The following is a 15604-nucleotide window of genomic DNA, read 5'->3' as shown; positions in this document are numbered from 1 at the left end:
TTTGGAATGCAACATGTTTTGTATTTACGTGACTTAGATGGCAGCTCTGGTCGTTAGGCCACATCTCTGTTGTGATCACGCAAGCAGTTGCCCTTGGACTGCTTGCTGTGTTGCCACCTTGGCTGTAGAGAGGGCGGGACAAAGGGTTCTTGCTGATTCTATTGTGATTGTAATTGCATCTGTTTAGCGCTTACTTCCCTCAGGGGAAGTTGAAGCGCCTTAGATTGCATCCAAATAGAACACAGGCATGCAAAACAGTAGTGAATGGGTCTGTGGGGTGCAAGAAAGGCACATAGCTGAGGTATACGAAGGAGCAAGGAATTGTGTGTGTTGTGTGCCGGGGCGTGTATAGAGAGAGTGTGTCTGCTTGTGTGTGCGCGGTGGGGAAGGGGGTTGGGGTGTGTGGAAGGGGGGTGTGGGGGGGGGGTGCCCGCAGTTTTGCTGTTCCCAAGAGCTGAAAATCGCACCTGTTACTTATTACCGATTAGTAGACCTCGGAAAGATGAGAGGCTGGGTCGGTCCTGTTAAGATTTAAAGTCGTGGCGCGCAAGTCATGCACAAATAAGAGCAGCGAGCGCTTCTCTTACAAATCATCGATGTTAGAGCAAAAGGTCTGTAAAACAATATAATCAGTCAAATTAATATCAAATAATTTCATATATTCATCAGTTAAAGAGAATAAAAAGCAGATGGGATAGATCATTCGCGACTTCAGAGCGGGTCAGAATTTTTAATATCATTGTAAATGGGAGCAATTACGGCATTAATGCAGGACATTTGAGGACATTGCAGATCCACTTGATGCGGCTTGTGTAGGGAGTTGTTTTGCTTTACAGCTAGATTTACGCTACTTCACACGTGCTTTCATGTATGGGCATTGCTTCTAAGGTCTGTGTGCAACCTGCAAGACTCTGGCTCGAATCTTGGTGTCCCCCCGCAGCTTTTAATTATTGCTAAAATTCGTACCATTAAGGGCTCATTACAAAGTTTTTAACAGACCCCTTGAGACCGAGAGGGGTGGACGAGCTGCTCTCCCTGCTGCGCCCCTCACTTCCCTACTTATGACCGGGGGACTGTCACTGGTTTTCCATACCTAGGGCAGGGGAGGGGGCGGAGCGGGTTTAAAAAAAACAAAAAACAAGACGGAGGGAAGGCAGGCCAGCACTGATCTAGGTACTGTGGTCAGACAGACGGGTGATTTTATTAGAGCCACCCCGGTCACAATGGAAGGAGACACGTAAGTAATTGTATCGGATCGAGGACATCGTGGTCACGCCAATTCTGAATGAGTTCAGCAAATTAATGACATAAAAATATTCACCTGCATTACATTAAAACATCACAGGGAGCATAATTTTACTTAAAAGATGGGATTTGAAAGAGAACAGACACTCCAAGAGCACATGCGTGTTCTGTTATTTTTTTGTAAAAATCAGCTTTGATGCATGATTGAATAACTATGTAAAAAGACGGAGGGAAGACAGAGAAAGGGAGGGGAGAGGAGAAATGCGACACGGCGGGGAGGGGGCGGAGCGGGGGTGTAGGAGGAGGGAGAGCGGATTAAGGAGAGCGGGAGGAGGCAGCGAGTAGTTTAGCGAGCCAAGACGGAGGGCATTGCTGTGGGGAGGGGGGAGGAGAAATGTCACAGGGAGCATAATTTTACTTAAAAGATGGGATTTGAAAGAGAACAGACACTCCAAGAGCACATGCGTGTTCAGTTATTTTTTTGTAAAAATCAGCTTTGATGCATGATTGAATAACTATGTAAAAAGACGGAGGGAAGACAGAGAAGGGGAGGGGGAGGAGAAATGCGACACGGCAGGCAGGGGAGGGGGCGGAGCGGGGGTGTGGGAGGAGTGCGGCTGTGGGAGTAGTGCGGCTGAGGGAACAGACGGCGATTTCAGGCTGCGATGAGGGTGTGAAGCAGCAGGGGCTGCGGGAGGGTGGCTGGGCTGCCTTTGATGGAGGCTGGGCTGCCTTTGATGTGTAATGCAAGGCAGGCGGCTGGTGGCATGTGCACGCGCTTTTAATGTCAATGCGCTTGCGCATTGAGCTTGAATTTCACGGGCACTGCAAGGAATCGCCATCGACTTGCAAGTTGGTTAAAGTCTGTTTAAGCCCCCATAGTCTCGCAAGCTCAATGCGCATGCGCATTGACAGGCGAGACCTAAAAAGGTAAAAACTAAACTTTCCTGAGCACTTGTTCAGTCACTACTTCCAAACGCGAAGCGCCTAAAGTCAATCCAGCTCAGGCCTACGCTATATACATAACCCAGTCACTATGCAGTATTAGGAAGAAGGTCTGATGCGCCCATTTTAAAAAAGAGTTGATGAATGGCGGGAAAGCACAGAGATACAGACAGGCTCTCTCTGATGGAATAAGTTCAACAAAGTTGACTTGCTTACAAAAAAGTGAAACGTGAAAAGTTACAGCAGCGGTAAAAATAGAGCAGTCTAAAGAAAAAGACATTTCCGAACAGACGCATGCGCATGGCGTGCAGTCGACCTTAGGAGACGAGATTGTTTGGATGGGAAACATGTTTACATTTTTGTGCTCTTCCCCAGAATTCTGCCTTGAAAGTTTGCTTCCAACTCTTCGCACCCTTTTCTTTGCAGCTTGCAACATCCTCGGCCCTTTGAATGCTGCCCTCCCACACTATACAGATGTTAATGAACATGCTTTGCTAGGTCTATATGTATTTTATGGCCAACTCTGAAAACGGTCTATGTTCTCTCCCTGTTGTTATGGTGGATAACGGATTAAATAGTCTCAATTTTATAGTTTCTTCCATTTACTGCTGTATTCCAATGTTCTTCAATAAAAAGGAAAAAGAAAAAGCCAATTAAAGGGAAAAAAAACGCTGATCATATGGCTGGACTCTCGAGCTGGGTGGTTACAATGTTCTTCTGCGGCCCTTGAGGACTCTTGGCGTTTGGTCGAGCACTGTAGTAGGTTAGTATGTCAGGATATACTGGCACCCGAGAGAGATGGATCAGAGGAATGGGTAAAGAAGTGTGACAAAGAGAGGGATCAGAGGAATGGGTAAAGAAGTGTGACAAAGAAATGATCTAAGGAATGGATAAAGAAGTGTGACAGATGGATCTGAGGAATGTGTAAAGAAGTGTGACAAAGAGATGGACCTGAGGAAAGGGTAAAGAAGTGTGACAAAGAGATGGATCTGAGGAAAGGGTAAAGAAGTGTGACAAAGAGATGGATCTGAGGAATGTGTAAAGAAGTGTGACAAAGATGGATCTGAGGAATGGGTAAAGAAGTGTGACAAAGAGATGGATATGAGGAATGGGTAAAGAAGTGTGACAAAGAAATTATCTAAGGAATGGATAAAGAAGTGTGACAGATGGATCTGAGGAATGTGTAAAGAAGTGTGACAAAGAGATGGATCTGAGGAAAGGGTAAAGAAGTGTGACAAAGAGATGGATCTGAGGAATGTGTAAAGAAGTGTGACAAAGATGGATCTGAGGAATGGGTAAAGAAGTGTGACAAAGAGATGGATCTGAGGAAAGGGTAAAGAAGTGTGACAAAGAGATGGATCTGAGGAATGAGTAAAGAAGTGTGACAAAGAGATGGATCTGAGGAATGAGTAAAGAAGTGTGACAAAGATGGATCTGAGGAATGAGTAAAGAAGTGCCACAGAGATGGATCTGAGGAATGTGTAAAGAAGTGTGACAAAGAGATGGATCTGAGGAAAGGGTAAATAAGTGTGAGAGAGGGATCAGAGGAATGTGTAAAGAAGTGTGACAAAGAGATGGATCTGAGGAATGTGTAAAGAAGTGTGACAAAAAGATGGATCTGAGGAATGGGTAAAGAAGTGTGACAAAGAGATGGATCAGAGGAATGGGTAAAGAAGTGTGACAAAGATGGATCTGAGGAATGGGTAAAGAAGTGTGACAAAGATGGATCTGAGGAATGGGTAAAGAAGTGTGACAAAGATGGATCAGAGGAATGGGTAAAGAAGTGTGACAAAGATGGATCTGAGGAATGAGTAAAGAAGTGCGACAGAGATGGATCTGAGGACTGTGTAAAGAAGTGTGACAAAGATGGATCTGAGGAATGGGTAAAGAAGTGTGACAAAGAGATGGATCTGAGGAATGGGTAAAGAAGTGTGACAAAGAGATGGATCTGAGGAATGGGTAAAGAAGTGTGACAAAGAGATGGATCAGAGGAATGGGTAACGAAGTGTGACAAAAAGATGGATCTGAGGAATGGGTAAAGAAGTGTGACAAAGAGATGGATCAGAGGAATGGGTAACGAAGTGTGACAAAAAGAATGCTAGAGTATTGGAACAGCTGAACTCCACCAACAACAGTTTTTCGCTCAGCTCATGGGATCATAACGTGCCATACGCAAAGCAGGTATTTTAAAGGTAGATAGAAACAGCCCACTAATGTGATTTTCGGCAGCCTAAAATTATTGTTACTTACTGTTCAGTACTGAAATCAGTCTGACTGAGTACAAGCAAACGGACTTGCGGTGCAAAGGATGTATCTAAAAAACAGCTTTGGTAAAGCCAAAAAGGTATCAACTTTCTCATATAGTGATATTTAGTCATGCTGTACAGCAGGGGTACTCACAAACATTCGCACGGGGGCATCAAAGTACGGTCTGTGGTGTGACAGAGGGCCGCACTGATGCAAGAGGTGTGGTGGTAGGGGTCTGGGTGGGTCAGAGATTGTGTGAGGAGGACTTAAAAAATGTTAAATAAACGGACAAGCATTTCTTTGCAGGTTGAACATTTTTTTCTGGATAATAGTGCTCTGCAACTGAACAGCAGCTCGCACTGCTGTTCACCAGCAGGAGGCCGTATGTAAAAGGTCAAGAGGGGCACAGGTGGCCCCTACTTTGAGTATTACCGCTGTACATATATACACCATTATGAAGCCAACTGCGTCATTTTGTAGGAGCATGCCTATATGCATGCCTACAAAATGAAGAAAGTACTTTTTTTATTTACCAATATTTTATTGTGTGGTAATTGCTTTATATAGAGCTTACTACCACGCATGAGGGAGAGGCGTTTAATCACTTTTTTGGCGAGTAGCATGCTACTCCAAAACCCATAAAGGATTAGTGATGAATTAGTACAGTGAAATATTAAAGTAATTTGAGTGCTGGCTATGCTAGTTAGCTATTTGGATTGAAATGGATAGTGGAGGGATAGAAGAGGGTAAAAAGGTTCGCATTTATATAGCGCTTGCTGCCCCTGTTGGGGTGTTGAAGCGCTTTTTTTGGCCAGTGCTACTACGGAACCCATAAAGGAATAGTGGGTTAGTGGTGAATTAGTATAGTGAAATTTGAAAGTATTTTGAGTGGTGGATATGTTAGATTGGTAAAAGCAGCACGAAAAGTGATTTGTTTTTACTTTTAGCACAAATGTGCTCAAAAGAAAGAAAAAAAAAATAATGGGGAAGCAGGTTGGGTCAGGGAGTGGGCGAAGCGACATGGGGGGTGGGCAGGGGACAAGTGCATAGGTGAGAAATCGCAATGTTGAGTGCCGGCTAGAGGGAGAGCACGACACAGGTAAGAAAGAGGACAATGTGGAGCACTGGGAGGGGTAAGAGAAGGGTGTGAGAGAGATCCACGTGGGGAGATCAAAGTGGAGCGCTGCATAGGGATGGGGTGAGGACTCTGAGAAAACAATGTGGACTTCACATCTAATGATATAACCGGGAGGGGGGAGGAAGGCAGAGAAGTACCTCAGGAAAACAGCCCAAAAAATATGCACACTCATGCAAAGCTTTACAGCAAAGTAAACAGTTTAAGAATAGAAAGAGCCTATCAGAGAGGTGGTGAACAGGGTAAGCTTCATAGGAGGGACAAAGACATGCTAATGGACTAAAACAAAGGTAGCAAATACTAACACCACAAATATAAAGCAAGCACATGTGAGTGACAAACCCCAAAGCCAATGGTAACCAATGAGGAATGTTTTCTACCTAAGCTTTCAGCATGTCCCGAAATAGGTATTTGCAACTATATAGTTGTGCTTTCTGTTAGGCTTCAACCTGAAAAACGTGTTTCCTTTCGTTAGGCCAGGTACAATCTTACAGAAATAACAGTCGTCAGACGACTCTCTCCTGAAGGGGCGCGATAGCACGTCACGAGATTAAAGATACAGAAGGTTGGCTGTGGGATGCCGCCTTTGACACCCAAAGCCTGGGGGTAAAGTCAGGTGGGCAAACATGGGGAAATACTAGTTTCTGAGTATTTCTTGGACTACGGGTGTCAGCCTCACGAGACATGCTCGCCTCAGACTGGCACGTGACGGCGAAGGAGGCAAAGCTTGGCTTTCTGAAGACAAACTGCGATCAAGACCCGCACAGTATTACTGCTGGATGCCAACTCGTACTCCTCTAATGACCCGACATACAGTAATCACTGCAAACCACTGCGCATCAAACGCGGTCTCATTCGGCTGCCGTGTATTATTGCAGCAAACCAGGGCGTCTGTATTTTCCAGGCACACTGACAAAATGCAGTCCTTTCAGAAAAGTCGAGACGGCCTGGTTATAAAACCTGCCCTTTAAATCTCATGCCGTGCCTAATCAGGCTAGAAATGCTGCTTACAAACGCAATACTCCCGCGGTAAAACATCCAGGCCCCTGGGAAATAAGCGCGACGTACACAACCGCAAGCACAAATGAGCAAGTGCACCAGGAAACATGTTTTGAAGGAAGCCTCGCACAGAGGGGCAACGAAAATATTATATGAGTGAGGAATGTAACGCGCGCTGCCACCATTAGCTCCACCACACGGGCGGACGGCCACTGATTGGCCCGCTCTAATCTATGAGGAAGCCGACTGAGGCCCAGGAATCAGGCAGGCCCGTGTGTGAATTGGCAAAGCCTCGGTCTGATAATATTAACAGGCAGGGCTCTCTGAGTAACAAGTCTCCGTGAAGTAAAAAAAAAAAAAACACGTGGAGAGAAAATCTCATTCGCCTAGGACTTGGACTTTGTCCCAAAGGTAAACTTAGATAAGGCAAGTAAAAAAAACAGCCAGCCCCGGGGATCCTCCCTGCTCGGCACCCATGCGCACGCGTAACCCCCTCCCGCCTGGCGGCTTACCGTCCCCGGGTGAAATGGTCTCGATCTCCACTCCCATGACGGCAGCTGGGAAAAGAAAAGGGGGTGTCCTCGCGCGGGCTGGCTCTGGCTGGCACCCCGGGCTGGGACGTGCTCGTGATGCCTTGGCGGGGCTTGCTGGGCTTGCTTGTGTGCTTCCCAGAGAGACAGGAGATTGGGAACGCGCGCGCGGCCGGCTCCGATCGCTTTCCTGAGCGTGCGCGCGACAGTCTCTGTCTCCTGGGAAGCAGACTCCGCAACTATAGTATCGCGCCTGGCGCGATGCATATGGCTTTGCCATATGCATCGCAGGCGCGAGACCTAAAAAGCAGATAATGGACTTTTTTTTTTACTGGAATCAGGACCACACAGAAAAATGTCCACATTAATCTTGGAGTCTATTAAATTGGGTAAGGTGCACAACCTTTGTTTTCATACATTTCTTTAATTTGTTAGGTTCAAAAGAAACGTTCCAATATAAAAGCAGACAAAGGGGGCGCATTGGTCGTCTTGAATTCTCAAATGTATCAAACCAAAATCCATGAACACATAGGAGACCCAGAAACTTACATGCGATTGGAAAATAACCCAACAATGTCAATAAAAAATACCTTGAAAGAGATTCTATCGAATGCATTGGAAATGGGCACTATCGACGATAGAACTTTCAAATATCTGTTGGTGGAATACCCGAAAAGTCCCTCCATACAAATGACCCCAAAAATACACAAGAGCTTAGAGGATCCCCCTTTTAGACCTATAGTCTCAACTAGGGGTTCCCTACATGAACCTGTGGGGAAATTCCTAGATAAATACTTGCAAACCTTTGTTCAACAGATGAGAAGCTATGTAAAAGATACTACTGACTTTCTCTTGAAATTATCAGAGATTTCAATACAAGAAGATGAACAACTAATCATGTGCACGGCAGACGTCAAATCGTTGTACACATCGATCCCCCATGGAGGGGGTATAGAGGCCATTGAGAAAACGATAGTTAACAGTGACATTGAAACCCAGATGCAACGATTTCTCATGGAGTTAATAATATTTACGCTATATCATAGCTATTTTGAATACGAAAAGGTATGGTACAGACAACTATCTGGTATGTCTATGGGTAACTGTGCAGCTCCTAAATACGCAAATTTGTATATGAAAGAGTTCGAGGACACACATTTTCAGTAATGTTACCTGGTCCAACAACTTGAAAATGTACGTAAGATACATAGATGACCTGTTTTTCATTTGGAAGGACACCAAAGAAAATCTGATTAACACTAATGGAACTCAATACCAAAGATGACAGAATTAAATTAACATGATCAATAAATGAGAACACAATCACATTCCTGGACGTCTCTATCTCAAAAACACCAACAGGATTTGAAACAGATATCTTCCGAGAAAAAACTGACCGTAACAACACATTGCACTTTACTAGTTTTCACCAAGGTGCCTTAAAAAAATCATCTTCCATACTCCCAGATGTTAAGGGCCAAACGGTTTACTTCGAACACAGAATTGAGTGATAAACATATCAAAGAAATGGGCAGCAGATTTGCTGAAAGAGGATACCCCGAGGAGGTTATACAAAAAGCGGAAAAAAGAGTGTCAACAATAACTAGAGAACAAGCATTGACAAGATCAATGAAACCAAAAGACACAAGAATGGTCGTTGTATCAAAATTTTCAACAGCCAGCTCCAATTACAGGAAAATCATTCTGCGCCATTGGGTAATCCTCTCATCTGAAATTGAATTTAACAATATATTAAGCCAACCTCCGATCTTTGCGTATACACGTAACAATAACATCAAGGAAATCCTATCTAAAGAAACGCCGACCCAGAAAAACTCAAAAGGAACAGTCCCATGCATGAATTGCAACAGTTGCAATAATGTCATTAGAGGCAATTCCATCTCACATCCCATGAAAGGTCAGACAATCAAACTTCACGTGAATGCTACATGTGACTCTTCAAACTTAATATATCTGCTCAAATATCCCTGCGGGAAAATTTACGTCGGGAAGACGGAAAGGAAAATAAAAACAAGGCTCAATGAGCATAAATCTAATATACGTACCAAAAATATGAAATCCAACATCGCAGTACATTTCCAGGAAGAAAAACATAACATTGCACAACTTAAATACCTGGTCTTAGAAATAATTGAGAAACATGAGGGAAGAGATAATAACAGGACTCTACTACAAAGAGAAATAGCTTGGATATATAAACTCCAAGCAATGAAGCGTTACGGGCTCAATGATCGGATCGAATGTAGCTGCTTTATTTAATCAGATGTCTGGTATACTGACTCATTGTATCCTTGCTGCTTACTGTTTATGTATTGACTCAAATTTTTGTGTGATAATATACATGCATAGTGACTTCACGTTATAATTCCGAGTTACACCACATACACACCTCATCACATATCCACACACATGATGGCGCCCTGTCGCATTAGTCCGTTTTTATGCCCGTAGTATAGATGGCTCACATAACACACATCACGTGATGACTGTTCACACTTCCGGGAACGCCGAACAAACACCGTGAGCCTCCATAGAGCCTTACAGATACCGCTGACAACTCCCGTAATTATACAGGAACGAACCACGCACCGTCGCTCAAGTAAGTGTGATCACAATGAGAGCGTAACTATCCTGTAAACCTGATCTTTGAATGTGATATCGAGCAAACGATGTTGCTCTGACCCATACTGCTATCATTTATACCTTAAGACAACAGCTTGCCGCGATTGAGCTCCTGCAAGTACTTCCATTTAGAACTCTTTCACGAAACCGACTCGCACAAATCACGCCGGCTCCACTTTTTTTGCGCCTACGGTTTTTACACCACTAACCGTTTTTTAACAATCGCCATCTGTATGAAACACACCACTTGAATCTGTGCATGTATATACCTGCTCCATGAACTTTGAATGCATTAGTTATATGGGATGTCTTGTTTATTTTTGCTTATAGTGCTCCTGGATAAAGGGCCAAGATGCCCGAAATGCATTGGAGCGTGTCAAATTGAAAGCGCATTTGAAAGAAAAATATAATGTTTTCTTGGAAAAACAAAGAGAAATTGGATATGAATACAAATATCTAACCAAGATACTTACTGTGATGAATAAAATGAACATTACATATTAAACTTATAAAGGAGTCTTTGTTTAAGAACCTATGGTGTGCCCACATACAGGGATGCGCTCACAGTGAATGTGCGCACTAATTTTCAGCACATTAATCTTGGGGCAGTTACACTTTATCCAGGAGACAATGCCGGCATGGCTCCTGGTCACCAGACGTGCAATCCGATTCCAGTGAGCTCTGAAGGAAGACCACCCTTTGGAAGATGCACCAAGCCAGAGTTGGAGATAATTACTCAGAGAGGAGCCAGGAAATCCCTGGCTAACAGATCCCAGCCTCCCTGGGTGAATATATGCAGTTAAGTAAAGCATCTGACAAAAGTTAGCTCCCTGCTGCAGTAATGCAAAAAAATCACATTCAAGGTTAGGCAATAAGAAGATGCAGGCCCACATGGGGTTTACACTCACCTGCTCTGGGGTGGAAGAAGTGAAGCGCACTTGAGAGAGGACAGCACTCTGTGTCGGGATGGGCCCTCGGAGGGCCTGTCTCAGTGCAAACATCCTGAGGAGGCAAAGATCTGCAGGAAGAGACAAAACACATCTTAGAACAGAAAAGGAACCATGGGTCAGTGGTGCAAATGAGGGAATTCAAGCTAAGGCAAGCACAGGACACTACTTACTGAGGAGCACAGAAGAAAACCCTCAAGATACTAAAGGTAAGCGAAAGGTCCTATTAAAGAGTAATCAGAGAAGCATTGACACAAAGGACAGAGAAGAGAGCTAACATTACTGGCAGAGGAAGTCAAGAAGACAACATGAATAGTGAGAACTGGCAGTGAAAGTAAACAAGGGGAGCTGAGTACTGAGTACTGGCAGAGGAAGTGAAGTAGGGGACATGAACACTGAATACTGGCAGAGGAAGTAAAGAAGGGGACATGAATAGTGAATGTACAACAGAGATGAGATCACCAAAGGAGCAAACCATAAAAAACGAAAACCAACTAGTGGAGAAACTTCAAACATTATCTGTAGAGCTGAGCCAGGAACTCCAAACCAGAAAGAAAACCCACTGCTATGGGTGAGGAGCGAAAGTACATCAAATACTGACAGTAGCTAGATTCAGACGCTAAAGCAGGAACTGCCAAGACAGTCCCAATATTGACAGCAGAGCAGGGAACTTAAATGCTGAGAGAGGCGAAAAGAAAGAAGAAAACCCCCACTATAAACTAGGGATATAAAGGGAAAACAATACAACAGGAAATTAGATTAACCCTTTCCATGCGGCCGCGATTCTGCGCCTGTGTGGCAGAATCGCGAGTGGGCGGGTTTATGACGGCCCCCAGCTGTCATCAGCACACGAGCCCCGTAGTGCATGACGGCTGGGGGGCGTCATCAGCATGGAAGGGGTTAAACCTCCCCACTTCAAAACTGGGGAGACACAGAAAGCAACCAATATAGCACATGCAGGGGACCAAAGATGGAAACCCATATCCTGTTACAAGAGCTGAAAACACAAATGCAATATTAACCAGTTTGCTTGCGATAGTGCGGAACTTCCGCAAAGCGGGCGGGGCTGCGTCGGCCGTTGGACGTGTGCAGCACTACGTAGATAGTGCTCGCAACGTCCGACGGCAGCACTTATGGGGTTAAGAGGCCAATAAGATAACCCCTTAAATACGACAAAACAACATGAACCACAATATTGGAAGCAGAGTAGTGGTAACTACTTCGTTGCTGTCCAACGATCAGGAACTGCAAGCTATGACCTTTCTCCCACCAGAGCTGAATCAATCATTGATCAAGTATGATGTATGGCCACAACAATGCAAATGTTCTCACCTTATTCCCTACAGGAATTAACTCACTTAGAATCAACTACCCTGTAGACCTATCAAAAAACGGAGCAAAACACAATATACTAAGAAGCAACCCTGAAACTCTCAGACCATAAGCAACCCAACACCTAACCATGATCCTAATTCCTAATGGCACCGCCCAAAATTACACCCATCAGCAACAACAGTTCTGCAGCCTACTAGTCCCTTAGAATCTCCATCCAAACCTGAAAAGGCAAGCAACCACACCAGCAAACCCCTATAGAAGCTCATCTCTTACCCAGAGCCCTAATCCGTATCTTAAACCCACTTTTACCGCCCAAAATACTACTCTCATCGGCAATTGCAGCTCCACAGGCCACATAACTCCTCAGAATCTTCAACTAGACCCTACAAACCGCAACTACTCCTCTACATGGAGTGCAATAGCCCCTAAGAATATCCCACTGACAGAGCAGTTTATGGAAATATTATTAGCTTATGGTCACAAAACGTTGCAAACATCCACACAGAATGATTATGGTATCTGTCCGTGCACATCCCATAAACTCCCCGTAACCCAAATCAATGAGAACCTGCAACTGCTTAGAGAGGACATGATATGGGTCAAGATGAAAGTCATGACTCTCCTTCACACCCTAGAAAATGCGCACACTGTAGGAAAGTGTCTCTTTTGAATATGGTTAGCCCCACTATTTGCCTGAAAAATTATATATTTCGATTGGAAGTGCACAGGGTCCCTGCCAAATAGGTCCTCTGTGCCAGACGCTCTTCCCCTAAACTGCACCTTTTGTTTCTTATTAGGCACAACTTCAATACCCCTTGTAAGTCCCTAGTAAACGGGACCCGTGGTACCCAGGGGAATTGGCATTGAAGTGGGACCCCAAGTGTAGCAGCACAAATTGTGCCACCCAGGGGTCCCCTCACCAAGGCCATGTACCTTCCCTTCGCAGACTGCGTGCCTTTGAACAGATAGAACCGAATAGTCGGCATCGAACACATCCCTGTGTGCTATGCTCACAATATTACATGGGATATAGGTAAGACACCCCTCTGACAGGCCTTATAGCCCTATGGCAGGGTGCACCATATACCCTGTGAGGACACATCTGTCTGAGCAGATGTGCCTCTCAAATATCCATGTCAATTCTTGGATATTGAAAGTGAACAAGGAAGCCATGAAGGGTACATGGCTGGACACTCGTCACTATGAGTTTCTCAGCTCTGTGATGGCTTCACTGTACTATGTGATGTCTGGTACCAAACATCTCATCTTAATAAGCCTGTGCTGATTCCAGAGTCAGATGTATTAATAACTGCACACAGAGGACCACTTGAGGGGTCACCTGTAACCGAACAATCCTTAGTGAGGTCACCAACTGGTCTAAGCCAGCCTGTCACCACCAGACAGTGTTCTGACCTCATGGAGTGAGCACTAGCACGCTCAGAGGTCCAGAACCAAGCCTGTCCTGGCCGGAGGTGTGCACACGTTCCCCAGGTTAGAAAGAGCCATCTGTGGTGGGAAGCTCTAAAGGCCTTGCTGCATTGAAACGCGAACCCCAGCCTCCCTATATAGAGTTAGCCCCCCACTCCTGTCCACACTCTCTTTTGGGGGGAAAACTTAGGTAGAATATAAGGTGTGCCCCCCTCTGCCAACTCCACCTCTCAGGTGTTGGAGGTGAGGTTAAGCACATATTGCAGCATCCAACATCTTGAAGATGATGGGACTGCTCCAATAAGGGCTAGGGTTATGTCTTCCTCCCACAAGAGGTGGGCATAACGGAGGGCCGACACCCTAGGTATGGGGTGCATTTGCACTACCTATTACTCCCATGTAAATATATCTGAATGTAGTATTTAGGTGGCATCCCCAGACCATTGAAACCACAAAGATGCAACAAGAAGAAAACATACAACCGAGCCTTCTCGGAGATGGCGCCCAGTATCTGAAAATGCTTGCCCCCAGAAACTAGACTTAATCCCTCTACTGCATCCTTCAACAAGCATTTGCAATGCAATATGTCTCGCATTATTAAAGTTAGAGCTATTGGCATTGTAAATGGCAATGCCTTTTATTTATGTTTTTGTTTTTAAACATTTACAATGCTAATAGCTTAGCCCCTTCGCTGCGGGGGTAAGAGCTGTCAGCATGACCGTCAATCACAGAGAGAGTATCAAAGAGAGCAGCACTCGACAGAAAGTTAGTTTTGGTACCTGCAGGTCTGTGGACTGATGCTGGGGAATAAAATATAATGTGCACTGTTTGTTTTAAATAGTTTCTTGTGCATGCATTTAGCAAGAATTACCTTTCAAGTTATATTGGCAAACAACTCTAATGCAGGTTACGATTTTCAATGCCATAGTGCTTCAGGATTGTGAATGTAAAAGCAGAAGAGGTAATAAAATGTAATACAGATCTCGCTTTACATTAATTTATGAAACAGTCACCGTATTTGGGATTTCTATTCTGGGAAAACAACAACCTTTCCTTTGCAAAGTAATAGGTTTGCACATCTTACTATGCACGTCACCATATCAACTTAAGAAAAAATGATCTTGCCATCAAATGCCTGCTGAAGAGTCCACTGTACACCTTCAGAAGCAGTAGATTGGTTCCGCGCTCGTAAGTATGGTCTTAAACTATTTCTGGAGTTTCGTGTTGTATATTTGCAGGGAGACTCTGGTGTACAGATGGCTGAAGGCAGGCTGTAGCCACCGCGGGTCGTGGCAATTCAAGTTGGCCTCCAGGCCGCGATGTCTGTGGCCTACAGCTGGCTGAAGGCTGCGTGAGGCTTGAGCCTTGGTAATTCAAGTTGGCCCCCAGGCCTGCCTGCAGTGAAAGCCCATAGCTGCCAAGGTTTCAGATTTGTACGAGTGACATTTTTATAATTTCAGTGTAATTATGAGTGACATTTCAACGACTATGAGTGACACTTTGTCCCGAGGAAAATCAAGCAAGAAAGTGGAAGGAAACATAAATCTCACAAATTCTCCCCATTTCAGCAAGGAGAAACTCTAAGCTGATCAAACTGCTGCAAAGCCACAGAAATGGAAGGGCACTAAAATGAAGTGTTAATAAAAGTCAGCTGACGCGTGGACGCCGCCGCAGTCAGTCAGGCACTGAGCAGGCCTCAGGCTGACAGGCACACACACAGTCAGTCACAGCCAACAGCCAGTGTACTGTAGTGTATTATTTTGAAAAACTACCTTTAACCCATAAATATCCTAATTCGGCAACCCCGGCCGGCACACAACTACCTGCCCCGAAGCACAGATGAGCTGCATATATTCAAATTAACAGTGTCAGTCAACACAGCTGATAAACGAACGCCGCAGATGGGCACCAGACATCATTGATTGGCAAGCCTGAGGCTGGCATACAGGTTCTAGCCGGGAGCCAGAGCGCTATAATTATTTAAATAAAAAAAGGAATAGTACTCGACTGACTCGCCATAAAAATAAATGATTATACCCTGGGCGGCGTAACGTTACCTGTTCGGCCCTCAGATCACACCACTAGCAGGCTGTTACAGCGAGCTACACAAGGCTCTGCTGATCTAAGTGACGCAGTAGTTCTGAAATTAA

General features: G+C 44.7%; 1 protein-coding gene across 1 annotated transcript in view; it reads right to left on the bottom strand.

Annotated features, from left to right (window-relative positions):
- NDUFV1 (NADH:ubiquinone oxidoreductase core subunit V1) overlaps positions 1-15604 on the bottom strand; it is a 62322-nt gene that overhangs the window by 32285 nt on the left and 14433 nt on the right. Inside the window, exon 2 of the mRNA XM_078677935.1 lies at positions 10653-10762. Coding sequence (XP_078534061.1) covers positions 10653-10745 — 93 coding nt within the window. The 5' untranslated portion in view covers positions 10746-10762. The remainder of the gene's footprint in view (positions 1-10652; positions 10763-15604) is intronic.

This window comes from Lissotriton helveticus, chromosome 1_1 (assembly GCF_964261635.1).
Source record: "Lissotriton helveticus chromosome 1_1, aLisHel1.1, whole genome shotgun sequence".
In the NCBI taxonomy this organism is placed as follows: Eukaryota; Metazoa; Chordata; class Amphibia; order Caudata; family Salamandridae; genus Lissotriton; species Lissotriton helveticus.
Note: the sequence above shows the minus strand (reverse complement) of the source record. Positions and strands in the feature narration are given on the sequence as shown.